General features: G+C 33.8%; 1 protein-coding gene across 1 annotated transcript in view; it reads right to left on the reverse strand.

Annotated features, from left to right (window-relative positions):
* The window catches only part of LOC150082762 (uncharacterized), a 60,636-nt gene that overhangs the window by 15,802 nt on the left and 27,447 nt on the right, over positions 1-17,387 (reverse strand). The window contains exons 5-8 of the mRNA XM_090378273.1: positions 11,209-11,260; positions 10,774-10,995; positions 8,196-8,264; positions 4,331-4,477 (exon numbers count right to left, since the gene is read on the reverse strand). Of these exons, the coding sequence (XP_090234399.1) occupies positions 4,331-4,477; positions 8,196-8,264; positions 10,774-10,995; positions 11,209-11,260 (490 nt within the window). The remainder of the gene's footprint in view (positions 1-4,330; positions 4,478-8,195; positions 8,265-10,773; positions 10,996-11,208; positions 11,261-17,387) is intronic.

The raw sequence follows: 17,387 nt of genomic DNA on the forward strand, positions 1-17,387 counted from the left end.
AATTTAAAATTTAATCTGTAAGAATTTTTTTCATTAATGTTAGCCTGCATTATCAGCTATTCCTTGCTAAGAAATACCTTAAATACCTACAAATTATTAAGATTATAACATTTTTAAACATATACTACTATTTTCCTTAAAAACATGACTATAATTTCCAAAGCCATTGCTAGTGTGGATGGGAAGTTATATATAACTTCCCATCCACACTAGCAATGTGTGGATGGGAAGTTATATATATAACAAAAAACTCAAGTAGGAGCTTTACAGACTTCTTTCATATACTTTAACTTTCTATGGCTATTTATCTATTTTAACATTCTGGTCTATTAGGTTACCCCAGGAGACATGATAGAAATAGACAACCTGGGACTTCTAGGTATCTATCCTAAATCATTATTTAGGATAGAAATAGATCCATAATTTAGATAAATTGTTATACTCATGTGCACACTCAAATAAAATAAATGCAGGGAATTATAAAAATAATACTGAAAGGGCAAATTATTTTTAACAGATTTCTGCAAAACTATAGTGTCAGTATTAGCACTGGAAAATTATGCAAAAAAAGTCATCTGTACATACCCTTTAACAATGCATTTAATCCTTTATGAAATTTATCTGAACTACTCACTTTCACAACACCAGATAGAAGTTTGTTCCATTATGAGCCTGTTGGAACAAACTTCCAACAGGCTCATAATAAAGTCTTGTAATTAAAAAAAAAAAAAAAAAAAAAATTATATATATATATATATATATATACACACACACACACACACACACACACACACACACACAGTGGATTCCGGTTATTTGGGCCACCGGTTAATCAGGGCAGCCGTTTATTTATTATTTTTTTTTTTATGAAAACCCCAAACACGAAAGGTATCAAAACCTATAGTACTTAGTACCGTGCATGGGTTGAAGGAGAAGTATGGGGGGAGGGGGATGCCAGAAACTTTGCTCTAGAGACTAAACATGGATTTCACCACTTCAAGCCTCCAATAAGCAAAGTGGTGGTATTTCACCGGTTGATGAAAGTCATCTACCACCATTTGGGACAAATCTTAAAAACCAGAACCCAATCAAGAAAATAGCCAGGGTTTACTTCACTTAATTGGGACAGCATGCCATTTAATCGGGGCAGGAGACCGCAGCACTGGAGATTACCCTGCGATTGTCTTCGACTGTACCACATAGTTCGGTCGGATTTCTGGAGGTCACAACCATAAAACAAAAACAATTTAGCAGTCACCTGTTTACTGGGCTTTTCTGTTAGTGCAATCTATCATAAATGGATAGTAACCTCGATCTTATTGAATTTGCGATAATACTGACAGCTGGAATTCTGTGGGTTATTATGGTAAGATGTGTTTACACTTCCATGGAATTGTCAATCATATAAAAAAAATTAATTTTCAGAATCTTCTCTTCATTCCTATTTTTAAAGCTTCGTAACTCGTTACTCACTTGCGCGTATCGTATTACTTGCAATTTGTGTGTGCCATGTTTTTTGTTATTGATTGCTTATCTTTTTACTGTTTTAAATTTTAACCTCCACCCACAAATGTCAGTATGTACCTATTACAGTAAGTAATAATTATTCCGATTATCACGTATCATTAATAAAGGTAAATTTGTGCTTAATATATCTTTACTTTTATAGCCTATGGATAATATTCCTCCTATTTTCGCTAATTATACTCTCTGTTTAATAGAATTAAAATTCAATTCACAAACGTGATCACAATGACTGGTGCTTATTGTATAGTGAACAGTACTTTACTATGGTGAGTTCGTCGTAACGTGATTTGATTGTACAGTGAACCAATTGTAAGGGGGGGTACATTGTATTGTTAATTATTTAGGTGAAACTTTGGATAATTGGGGCAGCCGCTTAATCTGGCCAAAATGCACTAGTCCCGATGTGTCCTAAATAACCGGAATCGACTGTGTATGTGTGTATATATATATACACACACACACACACACACACTGAGTGGACAGAAATCATAGGATACCTACCTAGTAATGGGTAAGACTACCTTTCACCCAGATAAGGGCAGTCACATGGCAAGCCATTGAGTCCACTAGTTCAAAAAAGTGTGGCACAGGTATTTCCATCCATGCTTGCTGTCCATAATTCCATCGCATTCCTGGGTGGAGGATCAAAAGCTCAAATGGATTTTTCCCCAGCATCCCAAAAATGCTCTACAGGGAGGCCATTCCCTGGTGGTAAAATCTGTGGAATTCTTTTTGAACCACGTTCTAGTCAGGAGAGGCGCATTTTCCTGCTGGAAAAGTCTATTGCCCTGTGGGTGCACAATGATCATGAAGGGATGCAATGGTCTGCAAGGATGGACACAATCTACAACATTCAGAGATGCGTCTAGACGTACCAAAAGTCCCAACATGTGCCAGTTGAACATGCCCCAGACCATTGTCGACCGTTCACCTGCCTGAACAGTTCCTTGTTGACATGATGGGTGCATAGCTTTGTGCTGTTTCCACTAGATACACACCCTCCCGTCTGCTCAAAATAACTGGAAATGGGACTAATCGGACCGGGAGACCCATCTCCAATCATCCAAAGTCAAATGCCGACATTCTTTTGCCTGGTTGAGGCATAGAGTCCTGTATCATGGTGTTAGCAATGGAACTCTGGTGGGTCAACGGCTCCCATAACATATTGTGGCTAATGATTGCCTGATGGTCTTGGTGGAGATATTTCTGGCACCTCCCTCGTTGAACTCAGCAATAATTTTTGCCACTGTAGCTCTCCAGTTGGCTGAAGGAATGCAAGACAGATGTCGATGGCCACGTTCATCCACCACCGTTATCCGCCCACAGCACTGTCCATGATGAGATGTTATTCCAGAAATGGCGTATTCCGATACACTTTTGATACTGTTGAATGGGAATAGTGCAATTTCTGTACCACTTCCGCAATAAAGTACCCATGTGTCAGGCACCTACTATCATCTGTCTTTCAAAGTCAGTTAACTCACAACATTTATCCATACTGACATTGCATTACCGTCTTCCTGAATGCAGTGTACTTATACCTGCCAAGCAGTGGATTCATTCACTAGTGAGAGGGGGGGGGGACAACATTGCATTGCCCAGGAACCAGGTATCCCATGAATTCTGTCCTTTCAGTATGCGTGTATCTGCTTCAAGATGAGAACTGAGGTGCCAATCATTCCATATTGACATTCAAGAAATGAAATGCCAATAGCTGTGATGTTAGTCACATGCCATGTGAGCATCTGCATTTGGCATTGGAGGACTTGTGAAGGAACTTGCAAATTCTAAGGAATACCATCAAAACATCCTTTTTAGGCATGCCTAACATATATATATATGCTTATTGTCTTCACCACGTCCATCCATCCACCTGTAACTACTTGACTCTCAGTGGACAAATAGTCACGAAATTTTTTATTTTAGTGTTTTTAAAATACTTGGCAAATCATTCCATATTTCATTAAAATCCGACAATTATTTATTTTTTTACATACAATTTGTAAAAAGAAATTCACAGATGAAATGTAGTTTTAATGCTGTATTGTTAGCTTTGGTCTTGCATAAAAATGCATGCTTCACGTTTTTTATAAGGCTCATGAACATGGTGTTCTTTGTGAAGAGATACATGTATAGAGAGAAAAGAGACTTAAAAAAAAAAAGTCTCAAAGGAGAGCAATAAATATTATACAGTTTAAGTAACCTGAATGGCTAGGTTTAGAGACTATAGAGTTTTAAGTGCTCTATCACATTATAATCATAGTAATTAATTTATAAAGAGAACTATTTACTTTTCACTTGTATTAATCACTGAAAAGGGGGGTAAAAAAATCAATGCAACCGAAATGCAACAATACTGCATACATTAACTAATTAATGATTTCCTTCATTTATTATTTTGTAACAGAATTTTGTAAATCATAATGAAACCCCATTTTTTTTAATAACAAAAAAAATCAAAAATCAGTTTTTATTTAAAAAAAAAAAAGCAGATTTGCATGCAAATGATGGAAAGTTAAATAAAAATTAATATTTTAGCCAGATAATCTTTTTCAAATTGTAATTGCATATCAAAGCCTGTTCATTCTATAAAAAGGTTATAATTATTCCCAGTTCCTCCAATTAATTGGATAAAGTTAAAATAACTAGGATTCCACTTTCCCATACAAAACGTTTTATGCCCATGCATAATAATGAAAAAAAAAAAAGAAAAAACACATGATAATACTTTCAACAACAATATTGTTGGTTACAAATATAATAACAGAATCAGCCAATATACACATAACAAGTTTTCACTTACCATTTTTTTGTGCATAACCTACACAAACTGCACTGGGACTTCCTGCAATTTTTGAAGGAGGCTGAAGATTATCATCACTGTTATCTACTAAAAGCCCATTAGGATGATGGTTTAATTTTCTCTTTAAAGTCTTCAGATTTTCATTATCTACAAATAGATGTACATTAATTATGCAAATTGTTTCTAAGAAAAAAATTAATCAATATTAAAATACTTAGGATATTTTAGCTGGAGTATTATAGCATTTTTTCCAGAATATATCCTGCAGAATGATTTTGGCAAGGAATAATAATTTGTTAATTTACCAGATAGAGTTCAGTCAATATATACTGGCAGGCTTACCTCCACCCCCACCAAACCCTCCCAAAAAAAAAAAAAAAAAAAAAAAAGTAAGTTGTTTGAAGAGAGGCAAACGCGTAAGCCTAATTATTGCAATTCATTTATGCTTTTTCCATAAAATCCTCAATTTATTTATTTTTATTAATACCCATACATAAAACTTAAAATGACTATATTACAATAGTAAGTAAAAGACTCTGCATCCATAAATACTTGTCTTCTACTGAAGTTGTTTGATATAATCAAAATATTCTAAAACTGAATAGCTTTTAAATTTTGTGGTTTTCTTCACTTCATATAATTATTTCTACTACACATCATAATAAAAAATATCACATTATGCATAAAGCCAGCAAGCCATCCCTGAAAAAACTTAGAATTCCCTACCCTTTCATTTGGTCCATACAAGAAGCTTAAAGACTATTTTAATTTCTTTAAGTCCTGAATCAATCATGAACTAGTACACATGTTCATGCTCTGAAACTAGACAGTTTACAGAATACCTAAATCTGACAAATTTATGGTGCAGAGAGGGATGCCAATTAATAAAAAGTTATGGGTTAATAAATTGAATATTTCTCACTGAAATATTAAATTTTTGATTTTTCCTGATCAATGCAGAATTTTTCTTTGTGTCATAGAAACACTGTTACTGTTTTAAATATGTTGCAAGGAAGTCTTTGTTGAACCAGACAAATAAAATAAATCCCTTCTTACATGTTCCGCTTAATAAGTAGGTACTGATCCAGCTAACCTTTGAAATTTCCCAGACTGCCAGCCTCTACCATCAGTTGTAGTAACTTATTCCAATAATTTACAACTAGTCAGCTAAAGGACATAATTTTAATTTATGTCCTTTAGTTCTAGTATCATTTGAAGCAGTGAAAATCAGAGTGGTTAAGTAAAATTTACATTCTTTTGTGTGTTGTAATGTCTTTTGCCTTTAGCCAGCAGGTGGTTAATTGCTGTAACAAACTTCCATCTGTCGTGGAAGTTGATAGGTTAAATAAATTTAAGGAGGAACTGAACAGGCATTTTGGAGGGAATGGTGTGATTTTTTTTTTTTTTTTTTTTTGGCTGATGCTGCATAAGCTCATACACTTGCTTTCTTGCATCACATGCCACTACTACTACTACATCATTATAACATCTCATACTGTGAAATTCTTCACAAGTTGCCATCTGAGAATAAGTAACAATAGTCTTCTCAACTTATTCGAAGTATAATGAGATAGGCAACTCATTGTGAAGGATTTCATGATATGAGATATGTGAAATGATGCCACTGTACAACTTCGTTGGTTTACTGCAGATAGAAATTATGCTATTGCACTAACTTATATGTCAGTAAAATATAAAAGTTGCAAAAATGTGTGTTTTCTGAACAACAAAAATTACCTACATCACTATCATATTTAAGGCTAATAAATGAAGAAAACTTAACACTATCTTAATTTTCACATAAAATACAAAGATAAGCAAACAAATTAGAAAAAAGTAAAACTTTAATAGTGAAAATATTTTTGAAAATAAAAATGCAAGATAAGTGCATTCTGTGTGATGACTTTTAAACCTATCCTTCACATAAACGTAAAGATACCTCCTTATGTTTACTCAGATGGTGAGTAAATGATGAAATAATAAATGACACGAGTTCTGTCATTCTTTTTCTTCAACTTTGGGACTTTTTTTTTTTTTTTTTAATACAAGATGTTTTGTTTATACAAAATTTCTCTTTTGCAGTAATTGACAACAATTTTAGTTAGCTTTTAAATTCAAAAGCTAACCAAATTTTGTTTTTAAATTTAAAATTGGAAAATCTAAAAAATAATTCATTGCATCTTTAACAGTGGCAAACAACCGTACTGCCAGGTCCATCACCAGGAGCTGGGCAGGAGCAAAGACTGGTTTGGTGTAGTGCTAAAGATCACATGGGGGCTGTTCTACAATCTTGTGGGGCACCTAGATAACCAGCTGACTAGCACATTTTTCACCCCTCCCCTAACGTGTGATACTCTTTTCTAAGGGTGCTTGCAGAAAAGCTCTTCAGTCTGCATCCTACAAATAATGAACTTTTTTTTCTGACAAGCTAATGCTACATTCTCTATTTTTAAATCCTTTTTTTTCTTTTTTTTTTTGTTCACAGCTGCTCACAATAGTAAAATTTTAAAGAAGCTCGACTTCTTTCTGCAGGTGTGGTCTCCATACTTGGACACAGTACTTTCAAGTGCAGTCTCACAATTCCATTATACAGTGGGATTTTGTTCTTCCTATCTCTACAAAAATGTCCTATCCATCATAAATAGGACACCATGGGCACTCTTTTTTGTCTGCCTTCACTGATTGGAGAACTTTATGTCCACCTGGATAGTAACGTCTAAATCTCTTTCTTCCTCTACTGTCTTTTAACTCAGCTTCTCCTGATGTACAAGTTATTTTGGGATTGCTATTCCCCAAGTGCAAAACCTTGCTTTCTGCAGCATTAAAACAGGCATATGAGATTGTGAGAAAATTACAGGAATGGCTTGGATGAAGCCATATAAGAGATAGGAATAATTCTGAAAGTAGTTGAAAACCAGAAGCATTATAAATGCTGAAAAATGTTAAACATGCTAAGAAATGGTTAAAAAGGGCTATAAAATATTACAAAGACATATTATAAGAAACTCAATTCTTCAAAAAATTCAATGAAATAATTCAAGATTATTTGTTGATGTCACTTAGTGCCAACCTAGAAGGCCCTTCTCATTCTAATATAGTATTGTTTCAAATATGTGTAATGAAAAGGTAGTAAATGCATTGAAGTAAATAAATATTTATAGTTTTAATATGCTATTCTTAACCCTTTACTGGGTATATCGAAAGTATGACATTAGGGGACTTTTTTCACCATTGCTATTCTTAGAATAAAAGCATGAAATAATTCAAAATTGTTCACTTTTATGATGTATCTTAATTTTCGATCTTTTATGAGCACAACTGTGAAAAATCCATTTTTACATTGAAAATGTGTATTTTTAAAATAAACCCTTCTTTCATTTGCTTCACACATGTGCTTTTTCAAAACAACTCATTGATTTTTTAACAATTTCAAATTCTTGCTTTGGAACACTTGATAATTATTTGCAAGGATCAACTTCATGAAGCCTAACAAAAACTTTCCTTTTATAATTTTTTTATGGTAAAACTTCTTCTATAACAAAAGAATTGATGGTAAATATTGAAAGTCAAAGAATAATGAAGGAATACTAAATTCACATTGACATGTTAACAGATATTTTATTTTTAAATTTAAGTCACTTTAGTGGACATCTACTGACGATTTGTCCGATAAATAGTTTAAAAAATTTATTTTTTTCCCCTCCATTAAGTACCTAAAATTATGTAACAAAAAGTGTCCAAAAACTGCAACTTCAATTTTATAAATGATATTAAACTGATTATGATAATTTTAAGATTGAGAAAATCAAAAATTTTATTTGTCATTTTTACGATGTTAAACAAATAATTAAACAATGTTTCTTACTTTTTATATACCGCTGGTTCCTCAACCTTTTTTCTTCTTGGATCACTTTCCACTGCCTTTCTTTTTCTGCTGGACAAAATATATCTATTTAAAATTATGCCAAATATAACACATTAAATATTTTCCAGTTCACTACAGTAAACCAGTTAAAAAAAAAAAAAAAATCTAGGTATACCACAAATCTGGACATAATGTTTAATTTTTGGGCTGTCTTGATGGCCCACAGTTTTATTTTTTGATAAAGGTGCTATTTGGTTCTAAGGAGAGGATTTACAAAAAATATTTGATATAACAGCCTTCAAAAATTTGAGTGATGGTCATAGCAGTTTCTGTTTATCCTACTTTCTTCCAGTGTTGGATAGTAGCACTTGATCCTCATATACACTTACTGTAGTTTTATTGTAAATGCCAAACTTTTATTTTATGAGACGAGTCACTAAAACAAACTTAGTTTTTTTGTTTTTTTTTCTCTCTGTCTTGTCTCAAGTAAAATATAATTCAAATTAACTGGTGTTAAAGGAAGAACCTATTTAAGTGAAGAAAAGATAGCTGTTATAAGGAATGAAACAGTTGCAGAAATTTTTAGACACTGCAATACTTTACAGAATCTTAATAGATATTTTGGTGTTCAAAAAATTTGAAATCAGGGCATCAAGAATCGTTGCAATTTGGAGAAACAAGAAAGTGCTATTAGGTAACTATGACTCGTAATACAGTGAGGTGAAGAAAAAAAAAAACAATGCTACCCTTTTATCATGATTCAAAGAGACTTTAATAACCTGATGAATGCACCAAGATTGAAAGAAAAAGATACTCAAAGGATTATTCTGTTTAAATAATGGTATAACATTGTGTTTTCAAAAGTTATAGATAAATGATCATCAGCAAACTTAAAGAATCAAGGACAAACCTAAGAAGTATTTGACCAGAAAAAGATTCAAAGTTGATGATATTTACAACAGATTTCTAGAACAGAGATCTTGTACCGGTAAAATGTATTGTATTTTTTTTTTTTTTTAACCATTTGCAATGGGGGAAAAGTCAAAAGGGCCAGAACAAGGAGGTACCAATAAACTGATATGCAATTTGTATCCCATACATAATCAGTCATAGTAATACAAGAAGCAATGATTTTGACACATGAAGTAAACCTTAATTTTGGTACCTCTCTGTTCTCTGTTTCTTCCACACCTGAAGCAAGTGCTTTATTGCCTCATCTACTGAGGCAGCCTTACATATACTTTCATAAAAGTATATGGAACCCTCTACATGAAAGTATTCTGCTCTTAAGAGTTTCTTTCACTGTATTACAAAACATTCATTAAAATACAGAAATTTACCATCACCAAATCTTAAAGGATAACCACCCATAGATTGGGTAATGCCTCTGTTCAGAAAGGGTATAAAAAAATTTGCGCATGACTTTTTTTTCCAATTAGAGATAAGAAATTTAATTGTGCTTTCCATCACTTTATTTATTTAATTTATATGTTATTTGTTACGTTATCTCATTACATGTTATTTAAATGTTGGAATAACAGTCAAGTAAAACTTAGAATTATTGACTTACGCCATCCAGAATTTTTTATAGATTTTATTTAGTTTAATTTTATTTCAACAAACTTGTTTACCTTCAACTTATTATACTGTTCCAGATAAATGTATATATATGGTGGAATTACATAAATAAAAGTTATTTTATTGTGGCCTTTTGTTTAAATGACTAAAGTAGCTAATTATAATAAATTGTTATATATAAAACAAACTTAAAAGGGGAGAGAGTCACATCATCCTTTTGTTGGGAGGATACAAAGCCTGTAGAGCTTTATCTTCCACCCCAAAACAATATACATACAAGCTGATAAGAGTATGCAAGTTCAGAAAAAGGAATTAATGTCTTTAACCACCTATAACTCTAATGGATATACTGGTGTATCAAAGCAACCAAAAATTAAAAAAAAAAAAAAAAAACAACTTTATAAAATTACATGAGCATTAATTTTAATATTCCTCAAGAATGGTATTCACTTCTTATCTGAATTGTTATTTATTTTAAAATAAAAAAATATAGGTGTGAAAAATTCACTATTCTCCATGTTTATGCAAAAGTTGCATTCCATAACTACTCCTGTCTTAATTTTCCATAGAGTTTTATTCCACTCCCCCCGCCTTGATTTTACCCACTTTGATTTGGCTGTAAGAGAGAGACTTGACAATTTTTTTTCCTTTTTTTTTTTCCCCCTCTAATAATTGTTTTCATTAAACATTAATTGTTCTTATTATCATGTCAGAATTAAGAATAAAATTTTAAAGTACCCAATTTTAAACTATTTCTTGCTTTTCTCTCTCTCTCTCTCTTCCCCCCCCCCCCAAAAGAACTGGTTGATGACTATATGATGACATGCCTACTGTTATAACTTTTTTTACTACACCTGTTAAGCTTCTAAAATGGAAAAATACCATCTTAATAAGCAGCTCATATTTAGCAAGATTGTTTTAAAAACATTTTAAATAAATATAGTTTAACAATACACATCATATTCACTAAAAAGGTTTAAAATAACAGTGTAGAATTTACCTTCTTTTTTAATATGTGAAACAGGATATAATTCAAGTTTTTGGATGTACTGCACTTTTGCTGGACTTGATTCTAAGCGAAGCTTTTCTGATAGTGGATCTAAATTAGTGCTAATATTACATAGATTATTAGGTTCAGTTTTCCCTTCTAGTTCCAAAGGTGGAGTCATACTCTTCTCCCTGAGTATTTGTCTTCTTTTCATATATTTGTCCAGTAACAGATCTATAGCAAAAATATATTTAATGACATTAACACTTTTTTTGGTTCAAGAATAGCATATTTAGTTAATGAAAACAGGTCATAAAATACATCTATAACAATTATATCATCTTATATGGAATACAGCATAAGGTTAAAGCAAAAGTAAATAAGGATACATTAGTTGTTCTGAATGGGTTGTGTATTTAAAAAAATAAAATAAAATAAAAAGCTTACCTTGTTTCTTGGCATGGGTAGTCAAACCAAGCAGCCTTAAAAATTCCAGTTTCTAATTATGAAAAGAAAAAATTATGCATTAAAATTATCATTCAAAATGAAGCGAGTGATTTGGAGTTTTATAGCACATCAGTAGCTATGGCCATATTGCAACATAAAAAAAAACAAAAAAAAAGTTTTTCAATATATGAATAGGAATCATACATAGAACAATGTGCATAACAAATTATCTTTTAATTATGAAATTAATAATTTTAATTAATTTCATAATTAATTTTAAGAAACTAATTAAATTCGGCATAAAAGTTTTGTACCTTTATCTACAGATTTGTTTCTTCAGTAAGTGAAATTAAAATAAAATATTAAAACAAAAAATGAAATTGATTTCAATACTGTGTATTGTATTTTCTGTTATTTTATGTGGTGAATGGGCAAAGCTATAGCATCCTGAATTGCTGTCAAATGTGAGACAATACAGATTATACAGCTGAGGAGAACAATATATGACATTAAGACTTTAATTTAAGAGTTAAATCTGTTTTGAGTTTTATATAAGTGAAGTTTATAAAATTGCTCAGTTGTAAGGCATGCACAAGACTAAATTTCCAAGAGCATGAACCCATTCCAGTTCTACTACTGATAAAGATACTTGGGAGTGTTTATTAATGGGCCCTGCTCTTTGTGGAATAACATTATTAGTGGAGTTCCCCAGGTTTCAGTTCTGGATGCATTGTTGTGCGATAATATTGAAGGAGGTGTATCAGGCTTAATGTCTAAGTTTGCAGATGATACATAGGTTGGTAGGATGGTTAATGACAGTAATCGAGGTAAGCTACTGCCACAAATCTAAAAAAAAATTAGGCAGATGGACTGAGAAATGGTAATTTAAGTTTAACATTGACAAATGCAAGGTATTGCATATGGGTGGTAGTAATCCCAGGGTAACATACCAACTGTATGGTACTAAACTCAGGGTAGTGGAAAATGAAAAGGACCTGGGGGGGGGAAATAGTTGTGCAGTCAGAAGTTCTCTGAGCAATGCATTCAGACTGCCAGGACAGTTCATGGCATTTTGTCAATGATAAACAGGAATTTTTCTAGCAGTGATAAGGAAGTGTTTATCCCATTGAACGAGACAATGATTCTTGACGCATCTTGATTACTGCATAGACATCTGAAAGCCTAATTTTAGGAAGATGTAGATCTGCTGGAATGGATGAGAAATGCAACGAGATTGGTGAAGGGAACAAAAGGGTGGTCTTACCAATACATGCTGCAGTTTTGCAAATTGCAGCATCCGGAGACTAGGTACCCGTTAAGTGATCTGACTGAAACATTTAAGGCTTTGAATGGAATGAGCAAGCTCAGTGCTGATGGCATTCTTCCTCTTGCTCAGACTATACATGAGAGGACATAATTCAAATTGAGGAAGGACAGTTACAGGAGTGATGTGCAGAGGTCTGCCTTCAGCCAGCAGGTGATTGATTGATTGGTGGAACAAATTTGCATCTGTTGTGGATGTGGGTAGTTTGAATAAATTAAAGGAAGAACTAGCCATTATTGGTGGGGGATGGTCATGTGTGAGGGTTTTTTTTTTTGGCTGATAAGCTTGCTTTCTTGCATCGTATGCCACCACCATCACTACTACTAATAATATATTTTAAAAATTGCACGTGTGGAAATCAAGCCCCTGGATACATCACTCATAAGATATGTCCATTCTCCTTTTACTCTTTCTTGGTTAATTTAAACTACAGAAAAACCAAGCAATTAAATTTCTCCAGTTTCATTTGAATCAAGTTCTCAAGTTACAACTGATAATCTATTTCAACTAACTAGTTCATATTCTTAAATATTAATAATCATGTCATAAAAGACAAATGCAGTCAGTCCTCGTATAGCACGATAGTTGTGTTCCTAGAAACCCTCATGCAATATAAATAACAGGCCCTATGGGAAAAATAGGGTTAGGTGCTGACCACCCAAGATTGAACACACATTTGTAACTAAAACATTACCGAACACAATAAATAATCGAAATAAAATACGTCTTCTTTTCCAATTCTTTGTATCTTGATATAATGGATTTTGTTACACTTGAAGTTGTTCTTGCTATGAAAGTTGTTTTTATTTTCTCTGTATTCTTTCTAATTCTTGGCATTGCCTCATTTGGGCTCGTAGCACATGCAATATCACATGGTCTTTCATTTTGCTTAGTGTTCAACAATTTCATATTTTTTCTCTATCAACAAAGGTGGACTGGCCATAAGCCTTACTGGGGAAACCCTGGTGAGCCAGAGGCCGGTGTGATTTTGGCCATAAACACTAGTATGAGGCTGCTACAAATTTTCCCCGTAAGAATTTTTGAACCAGTCCACCTCTGTCTATCGATATTGCTTTTCTTTTTCTCTCTGAATATGTAGTATCTTCACCAGACACTTCCTTTTCACACCTTTTAAGTATTTTACTCATCTTTAGGGAATAAAGCACAATTACAAAATGAGGAGCCATGCTTGATACATATAAACAAAGATGCGCACGTGTAGCAACTGAATAAACAACACCGTAAAAGCAGCAACACACTATTAACACCTCACATTTTACTAAAGCACATTTCTGAGGGTTACTACAATAAAACAATTTCTATTTGCATTTCTGCTGGTGGAATCAAAAATTTCACCGGCAGAAATGCAAATGGAAATTGTTATATTCAAAATATTATCGCAAATGCAATTAGATCATGTTTACCACGATCTAATTGCATTTGCGATAATACCGATAGCTGGAATTGTGTGGGTTCTTACGTTATTATGGTGAAATGTGTTTCCTCTTCACTGATATGAAAAACAAATACATTTTCAGAATCTTCTCTTCGTTCCTATCGTGTTGTGTTTACAAGAAATGGCAGACAAATGTGATTCCACATTTGTCTGCCATTTCTTGTAAACACAAAGGCGAATTGTGCATAAGCGAATTCGGTTCGTGTTATATACAATATCGTTCCCCTATTTATAAATCATGTATGATCGAATTCGTATAATGTAAACATGTGTTATACGAGGACTGACTGTACACACTTTGTATAAAACAAAATCTGTATTATGCTGAGATTTTACTTGCCTACAAATATACTACTACTTGCATATACACTAGTCATTTACTTACAGTCTTCAAATAACTTCCTTATTAGCAACTATAGTTAAAACCAAACATATCCCTTTGACTAACTGTTACACTGAATGCCTTAGACAATTTTATCTTTTATTTGTAACCTTTAAACTTGTCCTGTAGGAAATCTACCTCAAAAATTATAGAATTCTTCATCAGGCTTTATTTCCTTTTTTTTTTTTTAATATAATTGTATTAGTGAAATTTAAGGCTATATATTTTCTCTGCAAATAAAACAGCATTTATCTTCAATTCTTGACTATAGCTTCTTATATTTCTTTTAACACACACAACAGGAAACATTTACTTCACTAAAACTAAATTAGTATGCAAAAATAAACCAACACAAATCCTTCAAACTTTTCATCCACTATACACACACAGCTTATCAGTAACTAGCCTTTTTAATTCTCTCTCATTTGTTATGTTCTCCTACTCTGCAAGGCATGTTCCAGTTATAAGGTCTTCAAATTTATTTCTCATGAAATATACTAGATACAGAAATGAAACTAAGTAATTTTTCAACATAATCTCTTAAAAGGAATACACATTTTTCACACATTTTCTTCCAATGTGTGAAGGCTGCTGCAAAGGTGTGTTTAGCCCACTGATGAATGGCCAAAGCAGCTGCTTGTTGGCTAGGAAAAGTTCTGTCACAGAGAACATCCTTCATCATCAGAGACAACCAAAGGTCACCAGGTGCAAGGTCAGGTGAGTATGGTTGTTGTTGAGTTTAACGACACATAGGCTACTAGGGCTATATTGTATCTTTCTAATGGTGAATATGAAATATTAGGTGAGTATGGAGGATGTGGATTAACTTCAAATTTGTTTTCTGTAAAAAAAATTTTCCACCTTAGCAGTATGATAGGACAAACTGCTAAGGTGCAAACCACTGTCCTGAAGGAATCAAATATGATTGTCTGTGTGGACATTTCTTTTGAAATGCTTTCTGGTGACTTTCCTTTGGAATCTCTTCATATGTGTTTCTTGTCCTTGGGAATACAATGTGTAAGGATTATTCCATCAATATTCCAGAAAACAGCACCAATCATTTTCTCTGCATTTGCAGCAACACAGAACTATGTGAGCATGCTTCCATTGGGTAGACTGACACTTCCTTTCAGAATTGAAGAGTGAAATCCATGTCTCATCTATCATTACAATCAAAGAGAAGAACCATTTAATTGAGTGAGCACTTCTTCACACAACTTGACATGAATGTCTTTTTGTTCCTGAGAAAGCAAGCAGCCATGGAACCCCCCCCCACCAAGCTGGCACCCTGCTCATTCTGGGTCAGCAGAAATGCTGTAGCTGTCACTTCATCCACTGTTCATCTCCTGTTGCCCGCAACAATTTTCTCCATGTTGCCATCGGAAAGATTGGTTTGATAGCTCCATTACCACAAGACCCCCCCCCCATCCTTCATGAAACTTTTGCCTCCAGCCGCACATTATTCATATCTGTAACAGTGTCAGACAAACTTCCAACATTTCCTGATGAATTTCATAAAGAATTTTCCCAGTTAAATGCAAATACTGGATAATTACATATTGTTCCTGATGACTGAAGACCATCATTTAAATATTACAAACGCATTAGCAGAGGCATATGATGCAAGAAAGCAAGCTTATACAGCATGAGCCAAAAAAAAACCCTTCCCATTTCCCCCATCTGGTCACTCCAAATATTTGTCTAGTTCAGCCTTAAATTTATTTAAGCTATCAACTTCCACAACAACAGATGGAAGTCTGTTCAAGCAATCAACTACTGTTGGCTAAAGGCAAACTTCTGCACATCTATTCTAGAACCATCTTTCCTCAATTTGAATCTATGCCCCCTCAGGTTCTTAGTCTGAGAAGGGGGAAGTATCCCATCAGCACTGAGCCTGCTCAAACCATTCAAGGCCTTATACACCTCAATCAGATCACCTCACAGGTGCCTAGTCTCCAGATGCCGCAACTTGCAGGACTTCAGCCTTTCTTCATAAGCACACTCCTTTGTTCCTCTCACCAATCTGGTTGCCCTTCTCTGTACTCTTTCTACACTCTACGTCCTTCCTAAAAATGAGGCCTCCAAGAACTGTATACAGTACTCAACATGTGGTCTAACCATTGCCTTATACAAAGGGATATAATCACCTTGTCTCTGCTAGCAAAATTCCTATATATCATTGACAAAACTCCATGACTTGCTCTGGCAGCCTGTCTGCACTGCTCAGAGAACTTCATATCTAACTGCACAATTACCCCAAGGTCTTTTTCATTCTCCACCTAGCTGAGTGTAGTACCAGAGAGTTGGTACATTTCTCTTGGGTTACTGCTACCCATATGCAGTACTTTGCATTTATCAGTGTTAAACTTCAGTTGCCACTTCTCAGCCCATCTGCCTAACTTTTCTAGATCCTGTTGCAGTAGCATACTGTCTTTAGTGTCATTAACAACCCTGCCAACCTTTGTATCATCTGCAAACTTGGACATTAAACCTGATATACCTTCATTGATATCATTGATAAATTCACAAAACAACAATCGGCACCGAACCCTGGGGAACTACACTAATAACATCAGTCCACATAGAGCAGTGTCCATTTATTACCACTCTGTGGTCTCCCACTCAGCCATCCCTTTATCCATTGCAGTAACTTGCCCTTAATGCCATACTGCTCCAATCTGTACAGCAGTCTTCCATGTGCAACAGTATCAAAAGCTTTTCTGAAATCCAAGTATATGATATCAAAATTATTTTTAGTATCCAGTTCCTTTGTTACCACATCATAGTATCCAATCAAATTGGTCAGACAAGACTTCCCCTTAACAAACCCATGCTGTGTCTTGTCTAGGTAATCCTGTATCACCTCTTTAATTAGCGACTCCATTATTTCCCCCAGAAGAACAGAGAAGCTAAACTAACAGGTTTATAATTATTTGTGTCACCCTTTGTGAATTGGGGATACATTTGCACATCTTCAGTCCATGGGGACCTCCACTGACTCTAAGGATGCTCATAAT

Source organism: Mastigoproctus giganteus, chromosome 7 (genome assembly GCF_048544385.1).
Source record: "Mastigoproctus giganteus isolate SK-2022 chromosome 7, ASM4854438v1, whole genome shotgun sequence".
NCBI classification, from domain to species: Eukaryota; Metazoa; Arthropoda; class Arachnida; order Uropygi; family Thelyphonidae; genus Mastigoproctus; species Mastigoproctus giganteus.